The 18,739-nt window shown below is 40.4% G+C and overlaps 1 protein-coding gene across 2 annotated transcripts in view; it reads right to left on the reverse strand.

Moving 5' to 3' along the window:
- Positions 1 to 18,739, reverse strand: part of pola1 (polymerase (DNA directed), alpha 1) — a 50,056-nt gene that overhangs the window by 26,594 nt on the left and 4,723 nt on the right. The window contains exons 8-32 of one of the 2 annotated variants that reach the window (XM_066663845.1): positions 18,446 to 18,575; positions 18,177 to 18,336; positions 17,865 to 18,034; positions 17,484 to 17,596; positions 17,172 to 17,285; positions 17,002 to 17,076; positions 16,751 to 16,889; positions 16,479 to 16,633; positions 16,302 to 16,386; positions 16,015 to 16,076; positions 15,820 to 15,909; positions 15,596 to 15,712; positions 15,335 to 15,510; positions 14,533 to 14,662; positions 14,281 to 14,400; positions 13,718 to 13,814; positions 13,506 to 13,630; positions 13,253 to 13,402; positions 12,713 to 12,835; positions 4,122 to 4,154; positions 3,945 to 4,037; positions 3,164 to 3,369; positions 2,942 to 3,074; positions 2,498 to 2,629; positions 1,497 to 1,671 (exon numbers count right to left, since the gene is read on the reverse strand). In XM_066663845.1, coding sequence (XP_066519942.1) covers positions 1,497 to 1,671; positions 2,498 to 2,629; positions 2,942 to 3,074; positions 3,164 to 3,369; positions 3,945 to 4,037; positions 4,122 to 4,154; positions 12,713 to 12,835; positions 13,253 to 13,402; positions 13,506 to 13,630; positions 13,718 to 13,814; positions 14,281 to 14,400; positions 14,533 to 14,662; positions 15,335 to 15,510; positions 15,596 to 15,712; positions 15,820 to 15,909; positions 16,015 to 16,076; positions 16,302 to 16,386; positions 16,479 to 16,633; positions 16,751 to 16,889; positions 17,002 to 17,076; positions 17,172 to 17,285; positions 17,484 to 17,596; positions 17,865 to 18,034; positions 18,177 to 18,336; positions 18,446 to 18,575 — 3,103 coding nt within the window. Of the gene's footprint in view, positions 1 to 1,496; positions 1,672 to 2,497; positions 2,630 to 2,941; positions 3,075 to 3,163; positions 3,370 to 3,944; positions 4,038 to 4,121; positions 4,155 to 12,712; positions 12,836 to 13,252; positions 13,406 to 13,505; positions 13,631 to 13,717; positions 13,815 to 14,280; positions 14,401 to 14,532; positions 14,663 to 15,334; positions 15,511 to 15,595; positions 15,713 to 15,819; positions 15,910 to 16,014; positions 16,077 to 16,301; positions 16,387 to 16,478; positions 16,634 to 16,750; positions 16,890 to 17,001; positions 17,077 to 17,171; positions 17,286 to 17,483; positions 17,597 to 17,864; positions 18,035 to 18,176; positions 18,337 to 18,445; positions 18,576 to 18,739 lie in introns of both variants that reach the window. The other variant, XM_066663764.1, reaches the window with a different exon arrangement.

Genomic DNA, 18,739 nt, shown 5'->3' on the forward strand with positions numbered 1-18,739 from the left:
TTTTAATAGGAACACTCTTGAGATGAGCAGCACAAAAGATCTCGTTGGCATCTGTATGTTAAAAAAAAATAAACTTCATGTTTTGCTAATTATTTGTAGCACAAAAATTAAGTCAGTCCAAGCATAAGTGGAAAGAATGAGGAGATATACATCAAGCCAAAATCTAAACTGATTTTTAATTACGATCCTGTCATTTTAAACACATAATTCTTTTCCAATAATGATCCTTTAAAATGTAATTATATTACCTGCCTCTAAAATGTCCAAATTGTTTTCTATAAGCTCAGCTGTCATGCAGCAACAGGCATAGTGCAATAATATAGCTCACTTTCAGCTGAAACACTGTGTTAGACAAAAACACTGTCACAGTACAGCAGAAAAATTTGTTTCTGATAAATGCTGACTGTAAAAAGAGAGAACAAGCCCATAAATTAGGGCTGGTATATAGATGGTGATAGGACACACAACGCAAACGGGAGGGGTACAGATTCAAATACAAAACAAAAACAAACAAAGCTATCCAAGTTCTACTAGGCAGCTGAGATCATCAAATCATTAAGAGGTGGCAGCTGAATATCCATTTAATCCTCCCAGGTGACACTGAACACTATTAGAGCATGGAAAAACAGGCGACATCCCCCTGAGTAATTTGGCTAAGTGAATAAGTGAGTAAATAAATAAGCGTTGACTGCGAGGCTACAGGGATTAACCAGCGGCCCCAATGCTCCCAGCCCCACAGGCCCAAGAGCTGCTGCCATCTGCAGGAAGAAATGAACACACCCTCATTCCAGGGTCAAACCACATCAAAGAGCAGCAGAACTGAGTGAAATGGACACACATATAAACACAAGGAAGTATTTGCTAATGATCTTTAACTTAGTATATACTCTTAGCAAGGCTAAAAAAAAACCCTAAATATTCTAATGTATTTTGTGTATCAAGAAGCATTGAAGTACCATGACATTTCCGCCATATAGGCCAACTCAAACAAATATAGCACTGTACTTCCTTTCATCAATGTCAAACTTAGTAAACTACAGCTGACATATTTAGTCAGCCAAGGCAATGAATTAATTTACTTTTCAATTATGAAAAGATGACAAACTGAGTCGTTTATTATATACACTAATAATATTTGTAGTATCTCAATCTCTATCTTAATTTGATGCATTACCAAACACAACAGTATTGTGGGCACTTTGATTGAAATGCTCTCATATCAACAGGCCAGAGTGAGAGAAAACTGACAAAGGCAGTGTATCAAAGTGTAAAAAAAAAAGAAATAACCAAAAACCAAAGACTTTTAACATGACAATATATATATTTTTAAACCCAGCAAATATATCTTTCTTCAAAACAGTACTTTGATATATTTTACTGCATGTACACAAGGGCCTGGTCACTTCAGAATGACATAACAAAACGATTATGACCAGCTTAGTATCAGTCAGATATCAGTTTTAACACAAACAAAAAACCCTAAAGTGGAAGCTCACCCAGCCACGTGGCAATCAGAACTCCATCAATGCCTTCAATGGGCTCACAAATGCGGCTCACCACAGGATGAACCTGCTGGGAGAGGTAGTACTGGTTGTCCAGGGTCAGCCCTTGCTGTTTCTGGAGTTGCTCTGGAGCATAAGACCTCTGACTGGCTGCAAGGCTTGACCCATCCTACCGTGCCAAAGGAAGAGAGAGGTTACAATAAATAGTGTGATCATAAAGATGAATATTATGGAGCTAAGAATTAAATAGCGGTTGTATTTCCTGAGGAGGCTGAGAAAATTTGGGATGTCACCCAGAATCCTCAGAAATGTTTATAGCTGTGTCATCGAGAGCCTCCTGACCAGCTGTATCACCGTGTGGTACGGCAGCACGACTGTGATGGACCGAAAACGATTGCAGAGACTGGTGAAGACTGCTGAGAAGATCACCAGGACTCCACTACCCTCTCTGCAAAGCATCTACCACCAGAGAGTCGGCAGGAGAGCTGCCTCCATCCTTAAAGACCCCATCCACCCCTAGCATGGACTGTTCACACTTCTGCCCTCAGGCCAGAGGTACAGAAGTGTCAAACGCAAGACCACTAGGTTAAAGAACTCTTTCTTCCCCACTGCCATCAGACTCCTGAACCTACCTCAGAAATAACCCTGCACTTTACTGTCAACGTTTACATGCCTCTGTAAACGTTTACATGCAGAAATAACCCTGCCTCATTTACTGTCACACAAACGATTGTTTCAACTTATTGCTATTTTTGATTGTAGCACTCGTTAACCCATGTATATAATCTCAGTGAACTTTGCACTTTATTAGTTATCTAGTTATTCGTTGTATTTTCTCTTCCATTTGGCGTTCTTGGTGAGGAGCAAAAGAAAGAATTTCATTGTACACGAAACCTGTTCCTTACTGTGCAAATGACAATAAACTCTTTGAACTTTGAAATAGTGGCACTGAACAGATGTGTAATTAAGAGCAATGAGACATCACTGAGGAGCACCTGACAGATAATGTAGGATATGGTATCGCCTGCTTTGACTCTCCTTCCTCCTTGAGAGTTGATCCACAGGGCCACGTGCACATGGGGGAGACTTTTCTTATCTGGGTAGTCTTGAGGGTCCTTGGTCAGGGCCTGAACATAAAAATACCAAAGTCACAGAAAACAAATGTGAATAAAATCCCCCCCCCCCCCCCCCTTCATTATCTGTAGTCAGTTTATATCATAAGAGTGAACACACTTTTTTTTTGTAATAAAACTGTATCACATGAATATACATTTACGTTGGTATTTTTTGTTTGTTTTTACTGTTTTTGCCTTTATATTGATGCCAAAACTACAAGGTTTTATGATCCCACCATTGTGCTTTTCTATCATACCAAAATAAATCTCCTTCCAACACAGCTGGAATTGGAAAGAACGCTCAAAATTTGATCAGCGTCTCACCTTGTGGATTTCAAACATGTTTACTGGGATGCTGCCACTAGCTACTTTCTCTCCGACTTGTATAAGATGCTGCTGGATGTTCTCCAGTATGGTGTCCCGATTCTGGTCAGAGAGAATCTGACCAATCACGTAGCTGAAGAGGAGAGGCGCAAGAGCTAAGCAATGATGAATATTTACAGACACCTGAAAGACTACAAAAAAACACAATTGTGAGACACTAACTTGCCACACTCTTTAGCAAGGTCACACCAATCCCTGCGCACAATGTCCAAGCCTTTAAACTCTTGCTTGGTGGTGTAGCGGCCATCTCCTTGCTGCTCCACCGTTAGCGCAGCATACTTTTTCTTCTTCAGCAACAGTAGAGACTTGAAGACTCCATCTATGTCAATCTCCAAGAGCTTATATAGCTTATTCACTTCACTTTTCACCTGGGAAATGCATAGAGTATTAGCACAAAGCTACCCACCGATTGAGTAGTAAATATAATCATTAGTATCGGTGTAATATTGGATCTGCAAACAACAATTACAGCTATTAACATAATGGCCTCTAGTGAAATTAGTCTTCTTTTCTAAATATTTACATAAAGGAAAAATATAATTTAGCTACCAATGGAAGCAGGCATCTTCAGATATGTTATATTTATGGTAAATACAGATTACTGCAGTGTAAAATCAAGTAAAAACCACATTATACTTTTCGAAGTATGTTGTGGACACTGTCAGTATTGATGACATTACTGAACACTGTGCATGCTTATATAACTAGAGAAATTATATACTTTATTCTAGAGAATATTAGGCCTGTCCAACTGGGTATAGCATAATTAGGGCACAGTTTGGATGTTTCTTAAATGACCTGATAAAATTAGATATTTAATATTAATGTCAAAACTGTCTTGTAGTAAGATCAGAATTTATCTTTGACAAAAAACCTAATCCTTGTGGATCATGCTGAGGACGTTCTGCTGGGCACATTGACCCCTCACTATGCTTGACCTTACCTTGTTTCCAAGTTTCATGACTTCTTCCAGACTGGTGCTATTGGTGTTGATCATGATAGAGTCAGTGTCTCCGTAGATGACATCCAAATTCATCTACACCAAGATAGGCACAGTCAACATATGCATAGAAATCTAGCACAATGGCATAACTAACAGGCTGAATGTGTTCCAACTCACCTTCTGTACCATGTCTTTAGTGTGCATTAGGATCTAGAAAAGGAAAGAAAAAAATATCGCAATTATACACAAACACTGGGGGGGAAAAAAAGAACTGGATAAAAAAAATTGCAGCCTGTACATATTAAAATTTCATTACAAAAAGATTTCTTAGTTGGGCCTATCGATCCCACTGACTTCAAGAAATGTTTCATGGCCATGAACGCACCGGACAAACAACTGTTAAACAGACAATGCAATGAAACCACGGTACACGCAAACACACACTCACTCAAAAACAGGCATAGTGACACGCACAACACACAAAGAATTTAATTAGCAAATCTATTCAGTAATTCAACACTTAGCAATGGGGGAAAGAAAAAGCCTTGGTGATTTGCTTTTAAATGGAGGATAATTGGCTAAGAGGGCTATTAGCAGCACTGAAATGTGGCTCCAAACCCACACACCAGCCGAGTCATAATAACGCCTAATGGCCTTAATCACCGGTGGCCTGCATAACAGAGTGAGCGAGCGTGCGACAGAGAGAGCAAGCAAGAGAGGGAGACAGTGCGAGAGAGAGAGAGCAAGACTCAGAGGGGAGAAAGAGAGGGAGGGGTGTCCAGCTGTAGACTGAAATCTACATCAGTTGCAGCTGTCAGAGAATGAGAGAGAGAGAGAGAGAGAGAGAGAGAGAGAGTGTAAGGCCCGAATATCTATAAAAGACAAAATCATGGAAAGAAGTCAATCTAATGGAAAAATAATAAACACATAAATAAATAAATAAAAACCCTTCACTTCCAACTTCACTAAAAAAAACATAAAACTCATGGTATCCAAGGTAGCACTTCAATAATGAATTAGCGCTAGAATTTAAAGCCACTTTCTCAAGCCATTAACTAGTTTTTTCTAGATCGAGAAGTCCAGCTGCTTCAGCACTGTTACTCTGCCTCTTACAATGGCCACCATGTTCAAGTGCATCTTTAAATGGCAAGTTCTATTCAATGCTTAATTCCATTGAAGTTATTTCCATCTACTGCCATTTCATGACTTGTTTATTGCTTAAAGGAGCTGAATATTTTATTGATTGTATAGAGCAAAAACAAGTCTAAGGAGTGCATTTTCCAAATTGCAAGAACTGCAATTTAATTTTATTTTGCTACAGAGTAAATTATTATGTAACATGCCATTAAAACCATTAAATGCGGACATTAAATTTTGTAAGAGAGAATTAGACCAATTACGGGCAGCCAAACACTGCTGTACACATGACAACAACTACAACTGAATGACATACTGGCACTGGACTGTGTACAAAATTTAGACCCCAATTACAAGCTTTGGTCAGAAAACTTGCAATTGGATGCTTTCCCCAAGTTGTACAGCCCTATCACAGAAATATGCAGGGTTCAAAAACAAAATAAAATAAAAATAATCACAAGGAAAACACACTGTTAATAAAGTAATATCAGGAACTGGCTGAAGTCCTGGAATAACTGCTTACAGGAAAAACTGCAATATATTTAACCAACACTAACATTTGCAAACTAGCTAATGTTGCAGCAAGTGTAAAACACACAGAGACACATACAGACAAGACTTGAGGGGTGACCTCTGTGGGAGAGGGACTCAGACAGGTGGGGGACTGGGCAGTGGTATCAGGGCACTAATCTGAGGCCGGACAGTGCCGGGGAACATTACTGCAGCCTGTCAACAGCAATCGAGCAAGCCGCCGCCATCCATGCTCAACACACACACACATACGCACACCCATCACAGCCAAGCCCAGACCCCCTTGCATCCCCTGACAGGGACAAGGACGGTGCTATTTCAGTGTGTGGGGGTCTCCACTCCTTGAAACTGGAGTAGGCCTTAAGCATGCTTTATGAGGTGCCAAATACATCCCAGAGGGAAGCAAAGGGTCAGATTTGAGTAATTACAGAACAGCCCTGCGCATTAGCGAATACAGTCAAGGTCACCCCCAAAACGTAGCTCAGAGTGAATGTGCACAACATACAATAGCTCATTAGTTTGTAACAGAGCTGAACAATTTTTGGCTTGCTGCTCAACACTGGATCTCTCATTTTAATGCCTTGATGTCATCAAAATAATTTGGCTCTACAGGAGGCTCCCATAGTCAGACAACTGGATAAGATCAAAAAGGCACTAGAACAAACTCTCCCAGACATCTGCAAGTTAGAAAGGCAGAAACAGTGTGCAAAGAAGGGGATAATAAAGCCATGTCGGCTGTTAATTACTGTGGCAACCTGAAGGCAAAGTTGGCCATGTTAATGCCTGACCCTGCACAGGTGCAAACTCCTTTAACCGGTCACCATATGGCTTGGTCATTTAGCCCTGCAATTGAACGATGCATTACACAGTCCATTTAGGCCTATTCATTAGGCATTAACAGAAGGAGGAAAAAAAAAACATGCAAGCATGAGCGGGTGTATGTGTGTACAGGAGGAGGGGTGTAGCTTCCATGGTGATGAGTTTAGGAATGTGTACAAAGTTTTCCATGCCCCATCCATGTCAGTATGTTATGACAGCAGGAACAGCCTAAGACAGACGAGGGACAACACTGGTGAAAGACAAGTCGTTTGACCATGGTTCTGGAATGGTGAGGGGGAGCAGGGGATAGCTCATCTTTAAACACATACCATCCAACACATCTAAGGCAAACCAAACACAGCTCCATAGGGGGTGAGCTCCTTAGAGTCTGACTGAAGCACTGACTGATCCAACTGGGCCTAACACACACCAACCCAACACAACAGCAGGACTGAGGTTAAGACCAGCCACTTTTCTGTTTAGATGTGAAGTTGGTTTCAATCTGGTATTAATTGGCAACTTAATCTATATTTTAAAGTATAAATTTATTGCTAATAATTTAGCTATTAGCCAATGATGTTAAATCTGTTTTATTTTTTTTCTTAACCTACTAATACCTCTTAGTCTTTTTTTTTAAACCATCTAATGTAAAAACTACAATATTTCACTAAGAGTGGCTGTAACCAAGGTCTTGTTAAATTACTGGTGTTCTATTTATACAGTGTTAGCATTCCAGTCATTGTAACATATATATATATATATATATATACAAATAATTTTATTTAATAACAGCTTCTCTGGATACTATTGAATATACAAACTAAAAGCTGCTTTTATACTGCCACTAATAACAGCCAGACTTGACAGACATTATTTTCACTGTTTTACCCTCACATCTGGTCATTTTGAGACCAGCTTCCTAGGCCTTTGATCCACCTCATAGCAAGCATTTTAAGTCTCAGAGGGGCATGAAAAACCTTGTAAAAGAAAGTATCTACTGATGATTGTTTTGAAAAGCATGCTTCTGAAAAGCATTTTGAGGAATGACAGTCCTCTGCTTGAAATAGCCAGAGCCACACTGCACTGTCAGGGTGATCTACGTGTCCTGTCATCTCTCTATCCACCGCTCTGATGGCTCTGAACACACACACACACGTGCAAAGTAGTGGTAAAACCAATTAAATGGACAAATGAAAATGGACAAATCTATAAAGTGCATAATTATAAGTGATGGATCTGAAGGAGGATGATATGAAGATGCAACGCCATAATTTGATATTGATCAGTTGTGTCCACATATACGCTATAATTGTGCAGCCCCCACATGCTGCATTTTGTCCCATTTTCACCAATAAACCATTCCAATTATACTTTCATGTATAAATTACAGCAACCTTCATATAAAAATCTCACAATATCTACTGCTTGTGAATGAACACTTGAGTGATTCAATGCTACACACTTTCAAACCTTTTGCCTTCTTTCAACACCTTATTAAACTGTAAATATATCAATATAAGTTTGGATATCTGTACATACTAAAATAACAGCACCCGTCACCCAACACCACCAAGATTTATTTCTGACCTATGGGAAATGCTGTGTCTGTATCATTTGGAGATTTATACGTAGCTAGCTTCCAAGCACCAGGCAAACAATGTCAAAATGACAAAAAAAAAAGCAGCCCACTGTGGTGTCAGATGTTCACAGCATCTTTACAACATGGCACTAGTGCTTTGATATTGCATTTTATACTCTAAGTAAACCTAAGAAAATTTACAGCAACAATATCTGTATAAACATTGTTTGGCAATGTCTGGAATTACTGTTATAGCATTTCCCCATTGTTGATAATTCAGCATATCTGGGCATATCAGGTTTGCATCAGATATTGTACTCCAGCTTTTTGACTTTGTACTTCCAGCTAGAGGCAGAGCAACACCAACTTCTGGAGGCAAATGCTTGAGTATTCATTTGCATGCCTGCATCAAATCTGGTTTCAATACAGTGTGAATGAAATGGAGCCATGGGATGCATTGATTCACTTGGGCCCCTAATGATGCACAAGCATTGTGATTATATATCAGTCTTGGGCACTTGTTTATGCACTACCTACACTTATACAACACACTAAACGCATATTAATGCTTACAAAAACTGGCTCATCTAAAAAAACAAAACAAAAACAAACAAACAAAAAAAAAGAATTTTGAAAGTTTCAAACACTAACACTTATCCCATAACCTCGGTTATATGGGCCAGATTCCAGGGTAGTGGTCTCATGGAACCAGAGCCGGCGTGGTGTTCAATGTCCCACAAATCCCCTCTCTGATTTAATACAACCGCCTGAAATCACTGAAGTGAGCACACTGGCATCCAAAGCAGAAGGTTACAGTGAACCCAACCCCACAGCTGGGTAAAAATATCACACAAAAGACCATTGCATTCCCATCTCGAAAGCCCTCCTGCATAACCCCTCTGGCCCAACACAAACATATTAATCAGATCCTGTTCCCTACCAGTGGCCTCACAAGAGCCAACAACAGGCACGCACACACTTGATCTGTATGGACAGTTGAGCATGCACACATACCTATTCATCTAAATCATCTTTTGACTCATATATCATACAATTGCACTGTCCAGTCTATTCCATTATTGACCATTTGCAAACAAATTTGTGTTAATAGCCCTAGAATTCAAAAGAGGTTCTTTAGTAAACCAAAGGTTATATATGGAATACTACCAACTGGAAAAACACCTCAATGCTTGAATGATTCTTTGATTACAGCTGGACCATTTTAATGAACCACTTCTGATATGCAAAGGGGGGGGGGATGGTCAGTTATATAGTTCACTTAAGTAAAATAAATAATTATCCACAATAGGGATGGACAATAATTCATTATCAATATATATCGCAATATAAAATGTTTCAACAACAATATTATGATTTTTAGACATATTTTTGCCTCTGATCTGGGAATTTGCTCTACATATGTAAACTACACTCTCTTACTTTAAGAGTGTAGAGGGCCTGAAGCGTCGCACCACACCCAAACTGTATTCACATCTAATAAAGCCTATTATAAAGGACAATAGAAAGGGACATCCTAACACACGCAGTGCTATAAATCCTTAGCGTCTATTCATAGAGGAGTCTAGAATGTCACAAAAAGACTCCACTTTACAAAAGCTACCTCATTAAGGACAGAGTGAAGTCAATTTTAATCCACCCTCCAGTTATATCATGTTGCCTCATCGTTTTCCCATTCGACACTGAAATCCATTATGCTCAGACAACATTAACAACATTAAGAATGGGGGCATTCTCCATGCAAGAGGTTCCACATTGAAAGAGACTTAACAACAGGCTTATCAACAGGCTTGAGGATGGTCTAAATAAAAAGGTAATGCGCTTGAACAGAAAGCCACATAGCTGTTATTTTCAACAGGTCAACCATCTCCCTCACTCTGAAATCAAACAATATTCCTCTGTCCCGTGACTATTTGTTAAGTCCAGTTATATCAGGAGCAAATACTTCACCGAAGACTCAGGGGTTGGTCCTGCATGCAATAATAAACATAGGGCACTACCAGGGCCTGCAACTTAAATTTTATTCTGGGAAGGTTAAAAATGACCTCTGTGGTTCTGGCAAATGCAAACACAGAAGCACAGTGATGAAGAAGAATTTACTTAGATCACACCTCGCTCATCCTCCCTCTTCAAGTCTCCATGCATATGAGGCTGGGTCTGCTATCCTCCAGCTGCAGACCAAGGTCAGCAGGTTTTACAGCACGAGACCGGGAGCTCAATAATTAGATAATGGGGTTTAGTTTTCCCTCTTTAACTCCCCTGAGTAAGGCCAAGAGGAGGCCAGGGCTGGTCCAAAGGTCAAGCTCACTAACATTCCCCAACCATCAGCAGCCTGACACGATAGAAGTCGTAAACATCACTCGATTAGCCTCGGCTCCCGCTCCCTCCCCTCCATCCCACAGCTGAAGCCCCGTACTTCACACTGGTCTCTGCACAAAGGGTCCCAAAATAAAACAGAGCCACATCAATCACGACAGACCCCTCAGTATGTAATACTAACCCCCTGCTTCCACGTCATACTTGACGTGCCAGAGCAGCAGAGGGTTCGCACCAGAACAAATGTTTCTCCAGAAAGGTCAAAGCGCTCAGAGCGGCTCTTCGCTTCCGCTAGTTAAAACACTAAACCCGAGGAGGGCTTGCTGACTGGCTTGGTGGGGAATTTCCCCAAGGCTTCCCGCCCCAGATCCAAATAACTGAGGTATACATTCTGCTTAGTGTCTCCGTTTCTGTCTTGTCAAATTCACAAGAGAAAAACAGAACTGAGAACATGAACTCCCTGCACTCATCAAGAAATGGGTCAGTGGCTCAGCTCTGAGGCAATTTCGCTTGCTCCAAACTCAATGGAGAACAAGAAACAAGATCAGAGAGTCTCAAAACCCATCAGGTTTGTTTTTAAACCAGTGAGTTGAGTAAAGCAGTTAAAACCGAAGCAAAAGTCAGGCAGATATTTTGGCAATGACAAGAGATTTTGGCAAGAGTTTTTTTTTTTTCCCCAGCAGAAGTCAATATCGTAAAGGTTATGATTGTAACAGACCATTCATAAGCCTATGATACAACTTCTTAGGAAGAATTCTATACATTTGGCTCAAAGTTAAATTAATACGTCAACATAAACCCTCCGAAATATTTTTTGTAACCAATGAAATAAAACTGTTCGCCAAACATAATGACACAGTGCTGGTTCAATTATGTGAAAAACGAAACATAGAGGCAGTTAATTATATCGTAAGGCTAACAAATTAGCCCTTGCTCCTCTCTCTTTAAATCAGATATTCTCTCTCTTGTGCTCACTATCACTGCCTCAGCTATGGATGCCAAGTCGTCATCTACCACTTCATATGCCTGGATTCAGGAATCAGCAGGGAAGCAGGGTCAATCCCTTTACCCAAGATTGATACTACACTGCAGGCGATGGTGCAGGAAACACGAGACAGGCTTAGGGAATACACACAAGGGCCAAATCAAGCAGCTTCATCGTCATGGCAAACATGATATCCACTGCACTGAAGCATTTGGAGATGGCGGTATTCGAGTCGCTTGCGCTTATAAATAAAGCCACTAAATCTTCATATAAATGGAAACCTGATGATTCAAATTGTGTTACAAGATGGGCCAAATGTAGGGCAATGAAAGGGTGTGCCCAAGACCAGCGCATCTTTTACCATGATCGCTTCCATTCAAAAGGAAGAGAGGCAAACGGAGGGAGAGGTGGAGGGGAGAAAAAAAAAAAAAAAAAAAACCCTATCACACCAGCTGACAGCAGTGAGCATGTATCATAATGGGAGTAATTAGAGTAATTTGTGCCATAGAGCCAGACCGGTCTCGCTTAAGCTGAGAGCTCTGTATTAGCATGTACAGAGAGGCTCAACATCAGGCCACTCAACAGCAGCCTCTATTGTGTGCAGGGCATGTCCAGAGCTGCCAATGTCCAGTGCAACAGGGTTATGAATATAATTTCCATGAGAGACAGACAGAGAGAGAGAGAGAGACAGAGAGCGCACGCGAGGGAGAGAGAGAGCACAAGCTAAGAAGTCTGTAAACACCAGGCATACAGAGCAAACCTGAAACCTGTGTGTAGAACTCAACTCCAGTGCAAATTGATAGCAATTAATGGCTCACTCCCTGCAGATTAATGCTGCACACCACCAAGCGGCATTGTTGCCGTAGAAGAGAGGGTGATTAAATGAACATGAATGCATAGTGGTTTCTGTTACAGGCAGCCCCATGGGCCATCCAAGCCTGGCCACATTAAAGGAAAAAGAGCAGGGAGCTGGCAATTATGGCGAAGAACTTTCAATGGTATAAACACCACAAGAGATTCAAACAGTTGGTTAAGGCTTAAATACACAAAAGAGGGAGGAGAAACTTTATTTGGCTCATGATGGGTGGAGTGAAACTAGAGCCAATGACCTAAAAGGGCCTTGGAAATAATGAATAACAAAATAAAATAAAAATATAAAAAGGGACGCAGGTCTTGTGGGTGAAAAATGAGTTTTCGCTGCCCTCTTCTGGCTGTGCGTCAAAAGTGGAGCTGGAGCATTTAAAATTTTCAATCACCACTAAAGCAAAGCTCATTTTTGTTGGGCTTTGACAGATGAAAAATAATATTTTTAGTGGTAATAAATAAACAAGACAGACATTTCCTCAGAGTATGAGCACTGAACGAGACTACTAGTTTACATACCTCTCTGCCTTTGTAAGTGACCAGCGCAGCCAGAGGCTTGGCATAGAAGCGACTGTAGGAGAAGCCCAGGCATCCGTACATGCTGTTAGCAGTCAGCTTCAGGGCCTTCTGTCGAATGTCATACTGCAGGCAATGGAAAAAAATAATACAGCTTGTACAAAAATGTCTAAACATTCATAAAACATATTAATAAAAAGAGAGAAGACTCAAATGCTGTGAGGAGTTTGGTGTGTTCTCCCCGTGTCCATGTGGGTTTCCTCCCACAGTCCAAAAAAAAATAAAAACATGCTGGTAGGTGGATTGGCAGCTGAAAAAAGTGTCTGTAGCTGTGAGTGTGTGAGTGAATGTGTGTCGCCCTGTGAAGGACCGGCGCCCCCTCCAGGGTGTGTTCCCACCTTGTGCCCAGTAATTCCGGGTAGGCTCCAGCCCCATCGTGACCCTGAATTGCATTAGCGGTTACAGACAATGAATGAATGAATGAAAAAGACTCAAATGAAAGTGTGTGAAGAAACAGGGAACAGTGTTTTTTCCCCCTTTTACCTGCAGATACAGGTCGGGGTTTAGATCAGGTTGCTTCATGAGCTGTTTGACTTGTCGTCTGCGCTCAACCAGCTTACGGATTTCTTTTGGAAGAACACCCATCTCCAGGTCTGGATCAGGGAGCTCTGGAACTTCACTGATATCATCCTCCTGCTAGAATAGAGACATTTATGGCCTTTCTGCACTGAAACTACTATAAGGACATTAAAATTCCCCTTAAAAAATCCCCTTTCCTCATCACAGGCACACAGACCTCAGTTTTCTTGGAAGAGCTAGATGCCTGTCTCTGAACAGTGGTGAAACAAATGTTGAACTCCTGGATGATGGACGGATACAGACTGTTGAAATCCAGCAGCAGGATGAATTTATCATAGAAACCTGGAGGCAAAGTATAAAGAATTCTGATAAATGGACACATGCACAAAATGACAACACATTAAAGTCACAGTGCACTTAAATACCTACCAACTTTGGGTTCCAACACCAGGCCTCCAGCATACGCAGCCTTCTTTCTCACTTTACCAGACTTGCCTTTGGCCTGGTCCATATCCTCATCCTCTCCCTAATATCAGAGAAGCCAAAAAATGTTAAAAACACTGATGCTATAAATGACAGATTATAAGTGGGATTCAAATTTTGTCCATTTAAAAGATGATGTTTTTGACAAAAATAAAACAAATATGAATTATTACGCTAAAGTTTATAAGTCCTTATCCAGAAGTAAGCAAATTTGTGACACTAACCGTGTTATGGTTTTTATCTCTTTCATTGTAACATTGACGTTAATCAAATATCAATATATATATTTGGAGTTAATTCCAACTCAACTCCTTGCTGTTAGGCCCCTCTATTTAAGCATAAGGAACCACCAAATGCTACCCTATGCTGAAACTAATATTCAAATGTTTACACTGTGAATATAATCTTAAAAAGGATGTATTTGAAAGGAAAGCAAAATAGTAACATTTTGAACTAGCGGTCTCAGTCTTTCGAACCGTACTGCGTACAAAAAAAGAAGGCATTCCTACATGCTCGTGCTGAACTTTCTTAAAGAAATGCTTGTCTGGCACGATGTAATTCTTCTCATGGAAGGCGTGGAGCAGCAGGTACTCGTTCCTCTCTGAACGCCCACCCATTAATGTACGGGACTGTGAAGAAATGCACAGAGGTCAACAGAGATGGAAAGCTAACAAAGATTTTGTTGAGCATAGCATCAAAGCAGATCCTACTTCAGCATCAAAGGTATAATACAGAGATTAGCCCAAGTATTTGGAGCCTACCAAGACATTGCCGGCAATGTTGGTGATCTGTAGTGCCAGCGGAAGCACATTCAGCTCACACATGATCTGCAGAATGAGTTTGGCATCCATCCATGTTAACTCTAACAGGTAGAGCAAGTGAGGAGAGTCACTGGGGAAGAGTCAAGAAGAAAAAAAAATGAAAATGGGGAAGATCCCAGAAACATGAAAGGGCTAGGGAAGAGATATTTGTGTAAGATGTGGCATTGCTTCAGAAAATTAAATACTGAAATAATTTTAATTGATTAAATTGTATAACAGTAATATTATTATCAAGGTGTTTGGCAGAAAAACAAATTTACTGTTTCATTAGTAACTGCACCTAGAGTTGGACAATAATTCAATATCAATATATAATCCCTATATTCATTTTTCAATAACAATTAATGATTTTTAAACATATATCCAATATATGTTATTTATTGCATCCGTCACTGATTGACATTCATTACAGGGCACTGTAATGCACTCTATTTAAATTTATTTTAAAACATTAAAACGTACAAAGCCAAGAGGTTTAGGCTTGTCTGTGTCATGTTTCTTGTTTTATCCAGGAGATTTTTCTGTGACTTTCTTATTGTTCTTTTCGGACAGAAGCTAAGAAATATGTATCGTGATATAAATTTTGGCCATATTGTCCAGCCTTAACTGCTCCATAACAAAAGCCCGTGTAGCTTTATTATCTAAAGGAGACCTTTTATGAAAGTATCAAGAGGTAACCTAAAGCTGCAATGGTTCATGGGCTCCAAGTAGAGCACTGATATAACACAGGCTTCAAACTGACCTGTAGAAGTTTCTGATATTCTCAGGAGGTATAACAGCCCTCTCAGTCTTCAAGATCTGGGCTGCTAGCTCCGTCAGGTGGTAGCTCTTGCACCGGATCAGCTCCTTAGCAGAGATTTCCACGTCACATACTAGTCGTCCACAAGCAGCACTCTTCTCCGCAAACCCACCACGGCCCTGAAAAGAGAACGGAAAATGTAAGGAAACGGAAAGCACTCTTATGCCCTCATGTTAAATTTATCAAAGAGTTGTTTATTCTCACCCCAAGCTTTGGCATGTTTGCCCTTCTCAGTCGCCCAATTTTGGACCAGAAGGGTACCTTGCAGACATTAATTCTCTGAAGAAGCACTTCAAGGTCAAAGCCAAGTATGTCATGACCCTAAGAGGATGTGATTAAAACGATAGGTCATAAAAATTACCGCTACAACAGCCACCATCATATGATGATATCAGAACTTGAAACATGTTATCAACAACTGAACTCACCACTAAAACATCAGGATCTATCTTGTGCATCTTGGCTAAAAAGAAGCCTAGAAGGGTGCGCTCTGTTGCAGCAATCTCCACTGCCCCATTCTGAGTAAATGAAGACAGAGAAAATGTGTTTGAGGAAGTGTCCAATCGCACTTAAAACACAGGACTAAGACTGACATTTAGACTTGGGGGGGATTAACACCTCACCTTTTTCCTTACTGCATCTTTGAAGTCATAGGGAAAGATACAGTCGTTGGGCTTGCTCACAACTGGAATAATAACAACAGGCAATGTGAATAAGGATAAGGTCTAATGGACAGTGTGTAAGGAAAAGCAAACTCTTTGCAGCTTGATCTTGAACTGTCTGGAAAGACTCAACCCTGCTTGGTACACTTGAGAACTAGCAACCATTAGAAATCATAAATAGTTATATAAATAAATGGGGTATTAATAATATCAACCACAAAATGTTCATATCTGTAGAAGATGCTCACCACAGAAATGAGCCTGGTAAGGGATGCGTGGAGGAGCTTTGTCGAGAGGAAACTTATAATGAATAAGAGCAGCTAGGGACACAATCTATACAATGCAAAAAAAAGAGAGGGATAAATTGGTCAGCATCTTCTGAAGGAGCATTTATCCTTTTGACATCAAACCTTCCATGGGCTTACTTCATTGTGGTGAGTCTTTGGATTCTGGACAGTCTTCAGGCTGATGGACATGACCACCAGGGGAGGAGGAGGCAGGTCTTTAACTACTGAAATAAAATCACTTTTCATAACAATGGCCTCCACTTTACACCAGCTCATAGGCTGACTGCTCAGAGCTAGAAGAGGAGAAAGAGAGAAAGAAAGATAGTAGTTAAAGGAGTAGTACAAATCAACAATTGTAATAGCATTTAACAACAATACTTGTTTGTCAATAGTTCACAACAGTCACTCACTAGGTGTCTTAATGTCAAGCCAGCAGGGCCCATGGATTTTCCTACTGAGAAGAAGGCGTTCCAGGCTTGAAGTGTTGGTGCCAAACACATGAGAAAAGGTGGCACCCTTCAGATCAGAGGGCAGTTGCGGCATCTCAGCCTAGAAGATTCACCGTTCAACAAAAATCACGAGCATATCTAATCACACTGACATCATTTTCTCTTTAGTTTATCAAAGGTAATAAAAGATCTTGCCAACAGCATCCACTCACAGAGTATCTGACTTCTAGATACTCGCACTGTGTAGGCACATCTGGAATCTCAAAGGCATAGTTCTTCTCCACTTTCTGATAGAAAACAGAAAAAAAATACCACCAAATATTATTTTAATTGAAAAAAGATTATGACTATCAGAGACAAAACCAAGTGCATCTGCACTTACCCTGGACTTGAACTTCATAATTTTAAATTTTTCAGAGACACTGTTGAACTCTTGGTACACATCCATCATTCCAACAGGAATGTCTGTTTCCTCACCGGTTGCCAGGTTAACTTTCTGTTAAAAAAAAAATAAAAATATATATATATATATATATATATATATATATATATATATATATATATATATATATATATATATATATACACACTGAAAACTACCACAAACATAAAACCATCATAATTAAATTTGCAATAACACTCTTTTTTAGTCCATGTCTCACCGTCCTTAAATATACTTGATATCTGAACTCACATGCTCTCGTGGCAAGAAATACATAGTCCTCTCAATGTTCTTCACAGCCACACAACAGCTCACATGGGATTGTGCTGACTCTATCCACACCTTGCCGAACAGATACACCACCCCTGCAGCCAGGATAAGCCAGGGTCAAGTCAAGGCAAATGCAGAATCTTAGAGGACTATATCAGAGAGCTTATCTACTCTAGAACAAGTTAAAACGTGAAAACAAGTTGTGCCAATCCAAACTGGTCATGTGAATGTAGTCTAAAAACATGGTGAATTGTAAAAGAGAAACTGTTAAAGAGTCAGATCAGCTTTGCTCAGGTCATTATCACAGTATGGAGTGAGGGAAAAAATATACTACATCAACAGTAAAGAAGTACAAAGTCTTGCCTGGTTGGGTGAACTGGTCCTCAAAAGCATCCAGCCAGTAGAAACGGAAAACCATGTCTCCATCAGGCCCTTCCACCAGTGGGAGTTGGCTAGAGTCCACCTGTACCTCCAAAGGAGCTTCATCAGCCACTTCTTCTTCCATCTTCTCCCAGCCTCCCACTGTTCCCAGTCTAAAGAGGGGAAACCACAGTAATTTCAGCATGACCCAACAAAACAAAGCTTGTGAAAATAAGAGCAAGACTGAAAGCAGTCTCTCGATGGAAGTGGAAATATTGATATTTTTCATAGATCAAGGTGTGCAAGTAAACTCACTTGAAAACTTCGTCCTGGGGCTCAATTTTAGGTTCAACATTAACAACTGGCTCAGGCCCTGCCTCCAATTTAACGTCCAATTCCTTCTGTTCCTCAACACCAGCCCCAAGCTCCATTGGTTCATCAAAGTCTACCTCATCAAACTCTAATGAATCAGCAACTGGAAGAAAAAAACTATGAGCTAAGAAATTCTCAACACATGAAAATATACATTTATTGACTAGTGTAAATAATATTAAAAAAAAAATAAAAAACCCTACAAATAGTACCTTCTTCTGGTTCCTCCACCTTGGGTTGAACACAGGGGGCTGGTTTGAGGGTAGACCGGGGTGAGGGATCAGCTGGTCGGGGACGCGACACTGCAAGCCTTGGTTTTGATACTGGGACTGCAGGTGTCTCCTGTGATGAGACAGACACACTACTAAAGACTTCTAAACTAAAATGACAGTTAACAATACCAGATTTGCAGCACGGTGGTGCAGCAGGTAGTGTCGCAGTCACACAGCTCCAGGAACCTGGAGGTTGTGGGTTCGATTCCCGTGATTGTCTGTGAGGAATTGGTG

Source organism: Hoplias malabaricus, chromosome 1, assembly GCF_029633855.1.
Source record: "Hoplias malabaricus isolate fHopMal1 chromosome 1, fHopMal1.hap1, whole genome shotgun sequence".
Classification (NCBI taxonomy): Eukaryota; Metazoa; Chordata; class Actinopteri; order Characiformes; family Erythrinidae; genus Hoplias; species Hoplias malabaricus.